General features: G+C 34.8%; 1 protein-coding gene across 2 annotated transcripts in view; it reads right to left on the bottom strand.

Moving 5' to 3' along the window:
- The window catches only part of LRP1B (LDL receptor related protein 1B), a 626862-nt gene that overhangs the window by 50253 nt on the left and 559804 nt on the right, over nucleotides 1–16805 (bottom strand). For both annotated transcript variants that reach the window (XM_077784902.1, XM_077784903.1), the window contains exons 68-77: nucleotides 12501–12607; nucleotides 11706–11835; nucleotides 10612–10718; nucleotides 10153–10285; nucleotides 6078–6200; nucleotides 5501–5623; nucleotides 5107–5244; nucleotides 4452–4586; nucleotides 3647–3766; nucleotides 2260–2501 (exon numbers count right to left, since the gene is read on the bottom strand). In XM_077784902.1, the coding sequence (XP_077641028.1) occupies nucleotides 2260–2501; nucleotides 3647–3766; nucleotides 4452–4586; nucleotides 5107–5244; nucleotides 5501–5623; nucleotides 6078–6200; nucleotides 10153–10285; nucleotides 10612–10718; nucleotides 11706–11835; nucleotides 12501–12607 (1358 nt within the window). The remainder of the gene's footprint in view (nucleotides 1–2259; nucleotides 2502–3646; nucleotides 3767–4451; nucleotides 4587–5106; nucleotides 5245–5500; nucleotides 5624–6077; nucleotides 6201–10152; nucleotides 10286–10611; nucleotides 10719–11705; nucleotides 11836–12500; nucleotides 12608–16805) is intronic.

The raw sequence follows: 16805 nt of genomic DNA, 5'->3' as shown, positions 1-16805 counted from the left end.
TAATTCTGTGGAGCAATTTTGGTTGAGATGGATTTTTGCATTAATGTAATTACCTGAAAATGCAGGTGACTTTGTTCAAGTTTACTGTCCTGATTTACATATCAAAGTCTAGATATAAAAGTTATAATTTAACCTTTGAAAACTTATCCATTAAAAAAAAAAGCTTGTGTTAAAATTAAGGAATTCTCATGCTTCTTAAAACCAAATTTCAGTGACAATATTAAAGCAACACTATAAAACCAATTAACCTATTGATCAACTGCAAATAAGGCAACAATATTAGAATATTAATGAGAAAACACTGGGAAACTAACTGAACAGTTAAGCACAATGAGAAGCAAATGTTTCACAAATATAAACGAGAAATGTCCAAGATATATTAAAAGTCTGTGCATTTTCCACATTCAGCTTTGTAATCTGAATTTGTTTGTTGGATCAAATATTGTCACAAGGACCTACGTGCACTGCATAGACGGGAACATGGGGTATAAAGAAAAACATCATTTTTTCAATATCTTTGAATCAAAAAGGAAGTGACTAAAAGATATTCTCGGATAACAGTGAAAAGGGATTGGAAAAGCAAAAACTATTTCAGTAGGTTAGAAAAATATTAATTCTAACAATATTTTATCTCTATTAGTTTAAACAGGGAGACAGTGAACAAGCTGTGAAAATTTCAGTCCCAGGAGTATGAAGATGTCTGAAGGAAGATTATGCTCCATTTTATGGACCTCTAAGGTTAGATCTTTTAGAGGTCAGTAAACTGCTCTTGCTGTGGAATGAACCTGCAGATTACCCCCAAAAAGAAAAAAAAAAAAAAATAACAACAGCACCTTCTCAACACTAAATTCACAAGGCTTTACATTTTCATTATTTTCTAATTAATAACTTAGTATTGAGAACTGTTTATCAGGATTTTTCAAACAGAAATGTACACCACATTTAAATGAGAAAAACTCCACAGCAGAATTACTCCACATTTTCAATATAAGTATCCTCCTGCAAAAATCAAATGACAGAGCTGACCTGTTAGAGATTCTAGGCATCATTTTGTACTTCAGATGTACAATCCATACATTTTTCTGAACAAAATCTAGACACTTCTGCTGGGCAGGTGGAAGTGTTGGTTTGAAACTACTCTTATAAAGATGCAACAACAGATTGCAGGTATCTTCAGGGTCCATTGGTGCCTACATCAGGAGGGTTTTTTTGCCCTGCTGGTGTCAAAGGTCAGGAATGTCACGCCTTTGGAGAGGAAATATCCTTGGGTGGAATGTACTCAGAAGTGGCTTCAGAAGTGTATGAATTATAGATGAAAGATTGGGCTACTGTTGCTGCTCCTGTTTATTCTGGGTGTATAAAAGCAGGCATGTGATGGGAGGTCATCCCTGTTACCTCTCCTAAGTTTAAGGAAATGTGAAACAGCCAGACAGGTGTTTTTTCTAACTGGCCAAAAGAAAAAAAAAAAAATTGAAAACTCTACTCTGCTATCAAATCCAATGAAGACTAAAAAACCCAAAATCTCAATTTAAAGCATTATAGAAACACCAATGCAAAGAACACATTGTTACTTTCAGTTCAGCAATATCACTTCCTAGAGAATTTTGTAGAAATATTTTAGACAAAATGAGTAGCAACCTGCATGTATTTTATTTTCAAGTAAAGACCACTTAAAATTAACCAAGTTTAGGAAAATCCACATTTCTGTTGCAAAGCCTAAACCTACATTTATGCTTATCCAAAATAAGATACTGTGAAGTTCAACAATACCAATCATTCTAACTTTTGAATATATGTCATAACTTTGCCAATATTATTGTTTATATGATCTCTGTAGAAATTAAATTAAATTGTGTTTACTGTATAAATTAAATTAAATTGTGTTTAATCTCCATTTTCTATCTCCCAAAGAATTGAAATTCATGGCTTTCTTCTTCTATATATTATATTCTTCCCTTTTCTCTGTGGAAATAAAAAATCTTGATGGTATACAGCCTTCTCAATGTTCTAATATAGTGATTACTTCTCTGCAGGAAAGTTTTTTAAATCCTACAATTTTGTTGTCTTGGAGACTCTACCAAATCTGTCAGAGTCTTTAACAGAAAAGCTTTAGTAGCAATATATATCACTGAAACAAAATCATTCTCAGATAGACATTTTAATTTACTGAATCAGCCCATGCTATTATAGAAGAGTCAGAACAGAAAAAATAAATTGAATTAAATTTGTGTGATTTAATCTTTGATTTTGATCACTTACTATCAAGCCACTGTTACTCTGCCTTCTCTCTCTGTCGTGAAGTTTTCTGTAGAAAATCCCTCCTGGATTAAATTGAGTGCTCCAAACAATCATATCCCCTTGAAAATATGCATCCATTCCAGTTATCCTTGAATTGTGTTCAATATGTGATATTTGCTGATGAGCATCACTGTAGTTGAATGGATATGCAAAACCCAGGATGTCAGTGTCATTAGCAACATAGAGAACTTGATCTTCAGAGCCTAGGGATTATTATAATGAAACAAAAATAAGGTAAATGTCAACTAATGCAAAATCAGTGTGTTTTACTCAAGCAGCTTTTTGGTGCTCAGCTGATATAATTTCTGAGGTTAAAATTATTTTACGGTTGTTGAAGACTGAAGCAACACTTACACTCTGAGCAATAAATGCAACTCTTGATATTCTGATATCAAAATATCAACTTCACTGCTCACCAAGTGCACAGTGAGACACCCAGGACTACATTTTAAGGTCTATGTAATATTAGAGTTTAAATATTTTAAAGCAGTATACAAAAATACAGGATATTATGCATTCAGCCCATATGAATCCCATATTTTTATATGCATGCTGTCTTAAGAGGGTCTTAAATGTATATATTAAAGGAACACAGAGCTGTCAATAAACATGGTTTTAAATTGCTCAATTGGAAATTGAGTGGAATGACTTTATCTTCAGTGAAGACTGTGAAGTTTTGACTGCAACAGAACCTGTGTCTTACATCTCCTCATTTCAGATATCCAGATACCATCTTGACCCACATGTTGTAAAGCATATTATTCATAAGAAAATGTTCTCTAATATCAATTCATTGTGTTTTGAGAAAGTTAAAATCTGCTTGATAATTTAAAATGCATTTGGATATTTTTTATTTCCACATTTATATTGCATTTATCCATAGAGAATCAATTTAAAATGTCTGCCCAATACACTTCCTCCTTATGAGAATGAAATATCAAATATTATTTGTTCCCTACCTCCTGATAAATGCAAGAACAAAGAGGAGGTTGGTTAAAGCACATATCACTGAGGAAAGAAGAAGGCATGAACTGCATTACAATGGAAATGAAGCTTGTGGACAATTCATTTAGGATAATGATTCCCAGATTTTTATATTATAAGCCCTCAGAATTATGTCTGTGTTCCTATAATAACAAATCATTATCTTCAATTAGGAACCCTATTTTTTCCCATGTCATAATCTGATTTTTTTAGTAACAGGTAATGATGCCAAACCCTGAGAGAGTCCACGTTATGTGTGAAATACTCATTAATATGATCTTCCCATGGCAAATTTGCTTCAAAAAATAAGGACAATCAATATAACAAATGACAGCACTGTCTCTTTTGATTTTTACAGACTTACCTTTTGCTATACAACTGTTGTTCTTCTCCTTATAATTTTTCTCACATGCACATCTGTAAGAGCCCTTTAAATTTTGGCAGTGTTGGGAGCAGGTACCAAATACCATGCATTCATTGATATCTATGAAGAAAAAATTGTAATATATATTCCTGTAGTTTAATACACTAATATTTAACATGTTCATACAACCATGGAAAAAAGCATGGAAAAAAGAGGAACAAAGGGAACTCATGAACATTTTCCTGGTGACCAGTGTGGCACCATACATATTAAGACTACATTTTCTAAGGAATTTCATTTTCTGTCTGTTTACCTTGATTTCACCTTTGTATTATGCATCTCCATTATTTAGCCATCTCAAAATATTCTCATATGCTAACCTCAACACCAGTGTTAAATAATCTACTAGACTTTTTAATGGATTTAAAAAAATCCATTTAGTCCTTAAATTATTTAATAGCCTGACTTGAACCTTTTGACTTTCTAACCACCTATGTTAAATCAGTTGTTCTTAACAACTAATGTTAAATCTTTGATAATCTCTCCAGGTAAAATGTATGAATCTATATTTTGTAAATACTTTCTGGTGGTTTTTTTTTGTTTTGTTCGTTGTTGATTTTTTTGTTGTTGTTGTTGTTGTTTTGGTTTTTTTGCTTATTTTTAAAATTTCTTAATCCCATAGCTATCAAACAGCTTTTATTCTGTGGAAAAAGAAAAACCCCAAACATGATATGTATCTCATTCTCCAGCACAGAAAATTGACTTTTAATACTTCACAAAAAGGGAAGATGGAAAATATTTGTACCTTCACATTGTCTATTCCTCCTGTTCCTCTGAAATCCAGGTTTACACTGACACAAAAGGGATGATTTTGTTTGATTGCAGAATGCATCATCTCCACAAGGATTCACATTATCTTCACATGTATATTCAGCAATGTCTAAACATAAACAAAATGTCTAAAAAATCCCTGATATTAACACTTTGTTCAAAGTGTTATAAATTATATCTAATGGAACAACAACAAATAACAAATTCATCTTTCTGTTTAAAGAGCATCAGGTAAATTTTTAACAAATAAATGACGTTATAGTGTTTATCTACAGCTGCATGATTTAATGCATTATATTTTATGCAATGACTGTATTTAACTGAGACACATTTCCCATCAATAATTTAATACTAAATATTTTCTTGTTGCAAATATGTAGCATTACAATCAACTTGTATTTAAATTTTGTAAAGAATTCATAACTACACCAAAAAAGCTCCACAACTTGAATTGCTATCAAATTTGCCTTGCTGTTGTGGTACAGAATTCCATTCAATTTCAAGTAAGAGAAGGAACTACGTTAAGCTGAGTTCTGTATTGTTTAATAGGTCTTGCACAGATGAAAGTCTTGGTAAATTGTTTCTTTTCTGCTACAATCAAGAGAACAGATCTTGCCAGCCCAACTCACTTATTTTGCAGTCTTGCTCATCTGAGCCATCTCCACAGTCATCAAACCAGTCACACTGCAGCTCCATGGGAATGCACTTCTTGTCATTGCAAGCAAACTCATCTTTTTTACACGGCCTGGCTTTATATGTGATTTTATCTACATAATTACAGATTAATAAGAGAAAAAATAAATCAGTATTTAGGATTCTCAAGTTTTAGACACATACAAATGGGAATCACTGCCAGGCATTAAGCAACTGGAAATTATTTCAAGCTTAAATTCTTTTGGTTTCAAATTCTGCTCTGCTAACCTGCAGTTAAGACGTACTGAAGGACAAGCAGATCTGTGTAACAAAATTTGCCTTTAAGGTGTTTTGTCTGATCTGAATGCCCTGAAAGGTAATATCACCTACCACAGTGATCTTCATCTGAGTTATCTCCACAGTCATCAACCTCGTTGCAAATCTGCTCGGGCCGCAGACAAACCCTGTTGTTCCTACATCTGTAGGGCCTCGTTGGAGGGCAAGGAAACTTTACTGCACAGCAAAGAAAAGAAGCAGCTCTTACCCAGATGTTAACATATTTTTAATGACACGTCAAAGCCAGATATGTGTTGGCATTCTAAGTTCTTAATTTAGAGATTTTGTGTGATAAGGGCGATTTATAACTTTTTTTTTTTTTGAGAACTAGTAAACATGGCAGAAAAATAGCAAAAGAAGGATGAAGTATGGTGATGCTCAATATCACATCATACAAGTAACTTTTTGTTCCCTCTGTGGGTTTCCTACAGAAAAGTTTCATTTCTCAAAAATAGAAAATATCAAATATCTGAAATTACATGAAAAGCAATAACAAAAGAAAACTATATCCCCATATTTCAAGCTTATCTTCTAAAAGCAAAACAAAATTTAAGACACATATGCCTTTGTGTGTCTTAAATGTCATTCTTGCTTTATTATACAAAAAACTCTGAAAAATATAATGCCATACCACACATTTCAGCAACTTCATCAGAGTTATCGCCACAGTCATCCTCACCATCACAAACCCAGAAATGTAGTTTGCAGAGGGAGTTGTTGCACAAAAATTCATCAGCTCTACATATATTTCCCCCTGGGAAGATGAAAAGACAACAGAAAAAAAAAAAAAAAAAAAAAGGCAGGAAAGCATAAAGATGAAAGAATGTCAGTTTTTGATAAAACCACTACAACCATTCATCACACACTATTTGCAGAGAGTAACAGAGGTAGCATAACTAAATTAACAGATCCCAAAGGAGCAGGCTGGAGAGGCTATGGAATACTCATTCAAAAATATCTTCCTTGACCAAACAGCTCCTGTCCCTGACTGCCAGCTGGGAATTACCAAGCCAGTGACCAGCTGGGCGTGTTCCATTTGCATTTAGCCAGGAGATGTTCAAACCCCCTGTCTGCAACTCTCCTGGTGCTGCAGCCTCTCAGCAAAGGCCTGGCTGGTACATCAGGAATTTGGGCTACCAGAGAACGAGATAAACAGAATTAGGGCCAAATATGTGAAAAGACACTTCAGTCCTGCCAGAGCTCACCCTCCGAGTGGTGGAAAAATCTCTCCTCCAACCCGTGCTTTCAAAAAAAAAGCTCAGAAGTCTCTGTTGTCTGGTCTCAAGGTTGTTTACTGCAAGTTATCTAAAAGATTTTCTCCTTGAGCTGCTGTGGTTTGCTCACAGCTCAGGCAGAGGCACACACACACCCTGACATCCTCTCTGACTCCCAACTGCTTCTTCTCTCCCCGCCCAGGGCTGCTGCTCTCTTTTATATGGTACATTACATGTTACATGGTTACAGTTTTTTCCCAATGCCTATTACCTATATTAAATGGTGATTTTCTATCTTTTATATGGCACATTACGTGTTACATGGTTACAGTTTTTCCGCAATGCCCATTACCTATATTAAATGGTGCTTTTCTACTCCAAACCAATCTGTGAGTGCCAACATCAACAAAAACATGGAGGTAAGGAAGAAGAGGGAGGACAGGACAGGCCCAGATCCCTCCATCTTAAAACCTCTGACCCCCATGTACAAAACCAAAATCCCCCTGTACAGCACTCAAAAATCCTTCCCTTTACTCTGTGACTTCTACTATAATATCTAAACTTTTGTGACTTCTTGTTCTTCCTGCAAGGTTGATAAATCATCCCATGGCTCAAATCGAAAATCACAGCTGTTTCCAGCTGCCTGCCAGGGTCTCAAATGCTTCTGACCTGGGCCCAGAACACCCAAAAATGTCTGAGGGACATTTTGAGTTCCGACAAGTCCAGGTTTGGTTCACACCAATGTCTGATCCTCCACCTACTCCCACTCCACATTTTGAGTCACATTTTGGAAACAAAGTGATTGCAGCGCATCAGCCACGAGGCAGCACCTTCTTCTGAGGAGCAACAGGCTTGGCCAGGTGTGTAAAATCCCCACCACCTCTAAATGCTGTATCTGGGAAAGGTCCAGCCATGTAGGCACAGAACAGATATAATTAAGTGACTTCTGACAGGATCTTTCTTTCTGTAACTTCTGAAATGCCTCATCAGGATATTTATTGAACACAGAAAGCAGCAAGAATAAAATCTTCCATGTGTTCTGAATCATCTAACAGAAGGGAACCTAGGGTAAAGGGAAAATGGTTTAGGGCAGAGTGCTCTCAGGCTTTAAAAATTAGTTCAAGGTAGATTCAGTTTTAATGTATGTTGTGATAAGAAAGAATTTGTTTCTCAGTTATGACTAAATTTTATCACTACCAATCAACAAAGTTATGGAAAGTTCTTGCAATTAATTTCCTATAAAACACATTTTTTTGGTAACTAGATTTTCAGTTTCATGAGAGGAGTATAAAATAAATAAAGCTGTATACCTGCAGAGCAGGAAACAATGAAATTTTATATGATAATGCCAAAACTCTCAGTGTGGCTTACCTCAATGCATTACACCCACTCTAAGAGCTAGATCAGGCTTCAGTGGCTTTTTACTCATTCATTCAATGCCCTGTTCACACCTCATTAAAATCAATAGAAGGCTTTCTTTTGCTGCAAAGGTTCAGAATGGCAAACTTTTTTCCCCAAAAAACTAATTTCCATGAAATGCCTATTGCATAAAAGGATGTTTGAACTCTCACACTGCTACCAGGTATTATTCACTCCCATGGCAAATATAACTTACGAGCACTAACAGAAATATCCTGTATAATTATCCAAGGAAAATATATAAAATTCAAGTACTCTTCATGATAAAAGGCATGAATCCAAATAATAGTGTGTGCAATCACAATATAACCATCATTCTAGTTGTTTAATAAGATTGAAGAGAGTTATTTTTGTAAACATGCACAGTGGGCCACAGATAAATATTATGGATATTATTTTAGAATGCTGTAGAATAAAGCTCCATTTGTGTTTGCTGTATTTCCAAAGATGAAAAAATTAGTTATCAGTAAAATAAACTGGCATTTCTTTCATGTGATTGCTCTGCCTGTCATAATTCCTTTATAAAATAGATTTCTGCAACAGAATCATAATTGTGACATAAATACAAAGTATGATAGCAATAACCAACTAGGAATAGGCTTCTTATTGTAATGTAAGCAATTTGCAGTTCACAGAAGCTCCATTATGATACCCAAAGAATAACGTGGACATCAGATAAAATAAGAGTGTTAATATTTACTTCCACTTCATTGAGTTTTAAAGAGATACAGTCCAGATATTTTAAAAGTAGTTTTAAAATGGACTAGATGGCTGGTTTTTATTTATTTATTTATTTGACTTTGTTATCTGTCTTCTTGCACCTAAACACCTCTGGAGTATTCTGCACATTCCCTGGATTTCCTGGTCTTTCTTTCAAACTTAATCATCCCCACACAATGCCACTTTTTTTTCTCTTCTCTTTAGTCTTAAGTATTGTGTAAAAACTTAAAACAAGGAACATTTGCTTTGTGTCTGATTATTATGACATATAACTCCATTATGCTTTGAATTTATGCACAGAACATGTGACTGTAGGTGGCTAACCCACAGAATTTTCCATTTTAAAGAAAAAGAAAAGAAAAATCCAGGAAAAAAAACAAAAAAAAGATGACAAAATGCCAATTAAAATTATTCTTTAGGAAAAAAACTCCTTTAATTTGATTAAGAGGAGGGGCTGCTGAGGAATGTGCAGCTCAAGGGCAGCCTGGGCTGCAGTGGCCACAGAATGGGGGAGTTGAAAACCCTTCAGGCTGCAAGGAGGGTGCAGAGCAAGCTCCCTACACTCCAGGGCTCCAGGACAGCACACCTGGGCTTCTCCAGGGTGTGCTTGGGAACGTCCTGGAGGGAAGGGAGGCCCAGCAGAGCCTGGTTGGTATGCAAGCATCACCTCATCCCAGCCCAGGAGTGATGTGTCTCAGCAAAGAGGAAGTCAAAATGTGCCAGGACTCTGTGGATGAACGAGTTTCACATGGAAAAACACAAAAAAGAAGGTGAAGCACTGGCACAGGTTGCTCAGAGAAACTCTGGATGCCCATCCCTGGAAGTATCCAAGGCTGGGTTGGATGGGGTTTGGAGCAGCCTGGGACAGTGGAAGGTGTCCCTGCCAATGGCTGAGGGCTGGAACTGGATGAATTTTAAGGTTTCTTCCAATCCAAAGTGTTCTGTTCTCTGAAATGAAACAGAAACCTGGGTTCTTAAGATGACTTATTTAGCAAATGTTCATTATATTGCACAGCTGTGTGATTTATTGTGCATGGCTTTGTAATTTACTGTGGCCTATAAAAGCTTAAATTAACCAGATTTACTGCTGATTTCCTTGATGAAAAAGAATATACTTCCAGTAACAACATGACCTTTTAATAACTGAGGAAGGAAACAGAAAGGAGGAACAAGTCATAAACAACCTAAGTTTTACTTATTCCTACAGATCACTTGTTAAGCTGCTGAAATGTCTCCATCAGAAGAGGTCACAGAACTTTCCTTTCTCCACTCATAATGGCCAAGGTACCACTAACTTGCAAAGTGTGTGTTCATAAAAAGCCCAGTAAACATTTTTGGAGAAGTGTCCCTTGCCTTGGTCACAGTTTTCTTCATCACTGCCATCCACACAGTCATGGATCCCATCACAAAGCCATCGCACGGGGATACAGTAGGCCTTGTTTCTGCACCGAAACTGATCTTCTTTACATTCTGCTACACAATCCATCTGTGGGAACACAGACATCAGCTATGGATTAATGACTGACAGCAACAACAACTTGGCCACGCTGCCAGGATGGAGCAAAACCTGATGGAAACCACCCCAGAACCACACTTGGGGGTTGACTTTGAGAAAACAAATTTCTGCACTCCAAAACCTGTCCACAGAGCACAGAAACACACAATCATGGGACTAAGTTATCTGACAGCACTCGAAGGATGCAAGAAAACCCATATTTGCCCTTTCAGTGATTTTGAAACCTAAAAAATTTATTAAAAAAAAAAAAAAAAAATCAGGAAAAAGAAACAAATCACCAGAAATGTGTCAGGTACCTCATCAGATCCATCGGCACAGTCCAACTCCCCGTTGCATTTCAAGGATGCTGAAACGCAGCCTCCACTTGCACACACGTACTCACTTGAAGAGCAGGTTGGAGATGCTGGTTACAAACACATATTTAAGCATTAAGAAAAATATAATTTATGAATAAACTGATTTTTAATTTAAAGTTTCCTTCTGGTTAATAGTGAGCCAACTTGTGTCTAAGCACTTTGTTAAACTACAATAAAATATTTGACAAATCTGAATTATGGCATCCTACATAAATTGTATAAGTATACTGAAAAGATAGTTGTGTTTTTCACTTAGAAATTTAATTTTATTTTCTCCTTATGCTTAGTAACAAAGGCAACTACAAAAATGCATATATTCATAGAAGGAGTATATTTTTAAAATTTCATTCCTTAAAATGGATTTAGAGTTTAGCTAAATTTAACTAATTTGTAATTGAATAAGCTAAATTTTTAGGAAACCATCTCATTGGAAAGTGTACATTATTACAATTAAAACACATAAATACTAAGCAGGATATTTTAATATAAAGGTAGATGTTTTTTGTTGTACTGTAAATCAGGAGAGTTTTGTCATAGGCTTTTATCACTTACATTTATCTACAAAAAAAAATAGGAAAGTTCCTGTAAAAATAAACAACTGTATTTTCCAAGAAAGCAAAAATAAAATAAAATAAAAATAACAATAATTTAGTAGACAAAAATCTTTGCATAAGGACTATTAAACTTAGAATGAAGATCAAAGCAAACATTTCTGGACACACCAAGATTTACTGATATTTTCAGAGCAGAATTTTATATGTTGAGTATTTATTAACAAATTACAATTCAAAATAATTGAGTTAAATGTGCCCCAACAAGCTCCACACTGCAGAGTTGTACATAAGTTGGATTTTCGAAGCACCAGTAGGAAGACACAATGATACAAAGTCAAAAGGTGAAGTATTTCAGGGTTTTTTTGCATTTTGTTGCTGCTGCTAGTGCCCAAGAAATCATGATTTGATGATTTATATTCTTCCTTCACTCTGATTCATTCCTGACTTCATTTTGTGCTTCAGAATTAGTTAAAACAATACCTGGCTCACAATTTTTCTCATCATCCCCAAGCTTGCAGTCCTCGTGGCCATCACATTTCCATTTTGCCGAGATGCACTGGCCATTGGAGCACTGGAATTGGTCTCTAGAGCAGCCTGTTTCACAATACCTCTGGTACCAAAGAAACAACCAATAAAGAAGATCAAGAATTTAATATAAACGTTGGTAAATATGCAGCTGGTGACAGAAGCTACAGCCTATAATCCTGCATGTTGTGAAATATGTAGTAATTAAAGTCTTGCAAAATGAAATATATTTGTGGGTATGATACAAAATGGTCGCTCACACCCTCTAAATACCTGGAAAACACCTGAGATCCAGCATTGACAGAAAAAGAGAAGGTAGAAGAGGGGATTAAAAAAAAAAAAAAGAACAGAAAACCAGCAAAGTATTATCCAGTGAGCTTCTGATACACAACAAACAGTCTTCATTGCTATCTCAAAAAACTCTCACAAATTAAACCAATCCTGTGTGTAAAAAAATGGTTTGCCAAGCAGGACACAAAGTAATTATAAGATGGGGAAAGTCTGAGATCACTGCTGGGACAAGAAAATGTAGAATACTCTTCAACTTTACTTGATTTATTTGTATGTTCTCTTTTTAGAATAATTACATCAGGAGGTTTGGTTTTAATTTAGTAATGATATTTGCATACAGGGATTCATGTGTGGAGTTCCCACTGTTGCCTTTCAGAAAATTTCTATGCAGGAATCCATTCTCCAACAATTTAAAGCTACTAATTCTCTAAAGAAATACTTTTTCTGGAAGATGCCTACCTCATCTGAGCCATCTGCACAGTCATAGTCTCCATCACACCAGAATCTTGCTGAAACACAGTCTCCATTTGCACAAGGAAAATCTTTCAAAGTGCACGTTTGAGGCTCTGAAGAAAGAAAAGAAACAACCCTAGATTTATTATAATTTCCTTTAAATATTTTTACCCATAAACCCCCCCAATCATTCAATTAATAAATATGAAAAACTCAAAACAATTAGCTTGCAAATGATAAGGAGTGGTTTTAAGTGGGATTTTATTCCAAATCTTTTAACTAAATTTCACTTACATATAGTAAGATAGTAATTAAAATACTTTAATTACTTTCATATATTTGGGTTCTACCAAATTTCTTTGCAAAATAACATGATGTTGAATATATATATTTTATGAATTCCCATACATGTATGTAATTAGAGGGTTTGTGAAATATGCACCAGAGACAAAAAATACATTTTGCATGTCAATATCCAATGAAATTAGAACTAAGCAGATTTCTGACTTTCCATCACACAGTAGCACATCATTTATCACATATCTTTTAGAGTGTGTGTGCCAAGAGTCAGCTTCCCCCGTGCTCAGCATTCAGGGGAGTGGCAAATGGAACACAAAATTTGGTGTTTCAAATAAAATAAAATTTTTCACTACTGCTGACACAGAAACATTGGCAAGGGGGACCTCTGGGGGAGAGTCTCACAGGAGAACACCATGTGCTTTCCTCCTGAAAATGAGGACCACTCCAAAAGACATTTTTTTGGATGGTGGAGCATTAGACTAAACAAAGGTAGAAGGTATTGGGGATTTAGGAGAAGACAAACAAATCTCTATATGCAATTTAGATCTGCCAGCCAGAGGGCTTGGGGAAAAAAAGGACTTAAAAGGCAAACAAGGATTATTTGTGGGATTATTTCCACCACAGGAAACAATGCATTATGTAAATGATGTAAAATCAAGAATAAGGATTAATTGGTAAAATCTTTTCAGCAGAGATGGGAAACAATTGACAGTGACTGAATGAAAGGAGAAGGATGAAAAAAAAAGAGGACACAGAGCAGACAGCAGCAACGGACAGCAGGAATGGACAGCAATAAATTGAGAAAAGCTGAAGGGTCCTTTCATGGGTTATGGAAGGCGCAAGCATGAATGCTTTTGTAAAATGCACCACAGTGATAAAGAAAAGCAAACACAAAAGTAGAGGACACAAACTGAGAAAAATTTGGTAAATACCAGCATGAAAATAATACCACACAAAAGTTACATGGATGTAACAAACTTGACTTCATGTGTTTTGGGGTTTGTTTTTTTCTGTTTCTTAGTTTTTTGTTGTTATTTTTTTTCCCAGGATTTATAAAAATCAAAAACTGTTACAGGAAAGGAATAGTTTTGATCAACTTTTCCACTGCCTTTTTCACTCTTTACTTCATAAAAAGATTCAAAATTACTCTGTTTGAAATTTTTTAAGAGAAATTTCATTTTTTTGGTAGGAACAAGTTGTAATTTGAAGTTGCAGGGAAGTAATTTTAAAAGCACATCTACAGCAATTGCATCAGTTCTCCAGAAATGTTATATTTTAGCAAATAAAGGTTGGCATTTATGTGGACTCAGATTACATGCACACTACCTCAAATTTTATTTCAAAATGTACGTTTTAGAAAATATTTGACATTTGATTCTTTCTGTTTTCAACAAGCCAAGAAGGAGAATTTCGTGATATGATAAAATATATAAAGGAAATAATCAGTGGGAAAATAATTTGCATGCAAAAAACCGATTTGACATGTTTCTATATTGATTGGAAAAATACAAGCAAATACCTTTGCTATACTGTTAATAAATTATTCATAAGCAGAGATTTTATACTGGAAAAAATGTACACAAAGAGCTAAGTACTCAATTCTCTGTTTGCAAGAAATATTTCTTCTGCTGCTGGGATCCAGCTCTGTGATTTACATATGAACACAGAAAAGTACTTTTCCATCAGTGCTCAGATTGTTAGAAAGGAATGAGTATTAATACAAAACAATATTAAAGGAACAAGCATTAATGGACTTCTGTACAACCCATGAAGGACAACATTCCTTAGCTTCTTCTTTACCAAAGCACAAAACTCTTAAGAAAAGCATTTGGGATATAAATTTATCCCAGGACAAAATTAACTAATTTGTTTTCTTGGCAACTTGCAGAAGCAAAAAAAGAGCATTAGGAAGAACTTGTAGCAGCACAAATATTTTTACACTGATTGAATTCATGTCTTGCTACAACATTATTGTGTTTGCTTTGCCTCAATGGTTCAGTACCTTACACTTTCTTTAATCACATCAAATTAAAAAAAAAAAATTGGTGCCTTCCTTTTAGGTTAGATAGATAGAATATGATTAATTCCTATTGAATTTTCCTTTTTTGGAGTTTCCTGAAAAAGAAAACTGTATTTCTGTGGTAGTTTGTTTTTAAATATCCAAATAAACTCTGAAAGCAAATTCTCCCTCCAGACAGATATCTCAGAAGAATTAAAAATGTATCCTACATTTCTTATTGCGGACCCATTACATACCAATATCCAAGCTAATAACTCTTATTTCACAGTGTTCAAAAACAGTCAAAAAACAATAGACTGTAAGACAAATAATGACAAAAGCTCTTGTAAAGAGTTGTATCAGCTATGAAAAGTGCTTGACCTCCAACTGCTCAATAATCTGGTGAATTAAGAAAAAATATTACTATTAGTTTACCTTTATCAGTTAGCTACATATTGGATTTCTTACCCCTGAAAAAGAATCATAAACATTGTTCAGAGCTAAAGGGATAAGCATTTATTAACAAGGAATTTTGATCAAATAGTACCTGCTCATTACATGTTGAAATAAATAAAACCTGAATGGGTGTGAAAAATTATTAATGCTATATCATTGTGGCCATTGAGACTTTGTTATGATATGACCAGACGAGTAAAGTTCTTGTATGTGAAGAAACTGTAGAGAAAAGTGTCTGCTTGAGTTGAATTTCTATAATTCAGTGAATTCATTCTTCATTCTTGAGAAACAACTCATTTTCTGATATAGTTCCCTGACAGCCTTTTTTATATTATATTCATGGATGCCACGAACAATTTATCTCACTGTGCAATGTAACTTATTTTGTCAAATGCTTTTAAAGTTCTAATTTCATATCTATTTGTTTCATTACACCTTATTCTGTAAGTGGCTTGATGGTCTATAAAAAATTTATACAACTATTTCAAAGAGCTCAACAGTATTATTTAGTGTCCCAGTGCTTCCAAGATTTTGGATTTTAAAACTATGCAAGCCTACTGTGTTTAATCTAAACAGTAGAATCTATAGCTAGAATTTAAGTATGCATCTGACAAGCAAAAGTAAATTTAAAAAAAACCCTAACACCTTTTTTACCTGGGTAGTGTCAATTTATTAATTCTGTCCATTACAATTAATTACAATTTTTTTTTTATCTTCAAGTCTAGAGAACAACCCAGAATTGAATGTATAATTTAGCTATTAATATGACACAAAGTTGGCTAACAGAATCATTTTTTTTCTTAGAAACTGCAGATTTTTTCTCTTATATTATTTGAACTTCTTGATATCACTTTGTAGCATGATGATCTGAACTTTAAGAGAGAGAATTATTACTGCTGGGTCATACACATGACTAATTCTAAATATGATACTCAACACTTATTTTGCCAACAGCAACATCATTTTGTGGAAGCTTTTGTTTTTTTCCTTTTTTTCCCCAAATTTTCGACAAACTGCCCAGTCCTGTAGATTAACACCATCACAGCAAAACTACCACTCTCAATTTGATTTCTACATGACAATAAAGACATAAAATAATTTCTTGCTACTGGTAGTACAGGAAACTGACACTAATAATCAATCCCTAAGTAAAATCTCCCACAAAGCTAAGAAAGCTTTTGTGTGCCAACCCCCCTGGGGTGCAACAACAAAAGGTCCTGAGTGATTATTGAGCCACATTTTCCTTTTTTAATGTAACACTTGCATATGAAAACCACAGCACTACTGCTTGCAGTAATTAAACTCACAACATTTTCAAGTGCAGGGAGTAATTACCAGGCAGACAAATCCACTTTAACCTCCCAAGCTGAATGAGACACTCTGTACCTAGGGACTCCACATCTTGGACTGCAGAAAGGGGCAGCAGCATTCACTCAGCATTAGAATGCCTAATTTATTAATCTTTTTAGATCATCACCTTGAAGATACTAAATACACACTCATGGTATACAATCAGGAATGTGTATTCAAGATTATGTGCGAGAAAAAGTTATTAA

This window comes from Lonchura striata, chromosome 8 (genome assembly GCF_046129695.1).
Source record: "Lonchura striata isolate bLonStr1 chromosome 8, bLonStr1.mat, whole genome shotgun sequence".
In the NCBI taxonomy this organism is placed as follows: Eukaryota; Metazoa; Chordata; class Aves; order Passeriformes; family Estrildidae; genus Lonchura; species Lonchura striata.
The sequence above is the reverse complement of the archived record's forward strand: the minus strand, read 5'-3'. Positions and strand labels throughout refer to the sequence as shown.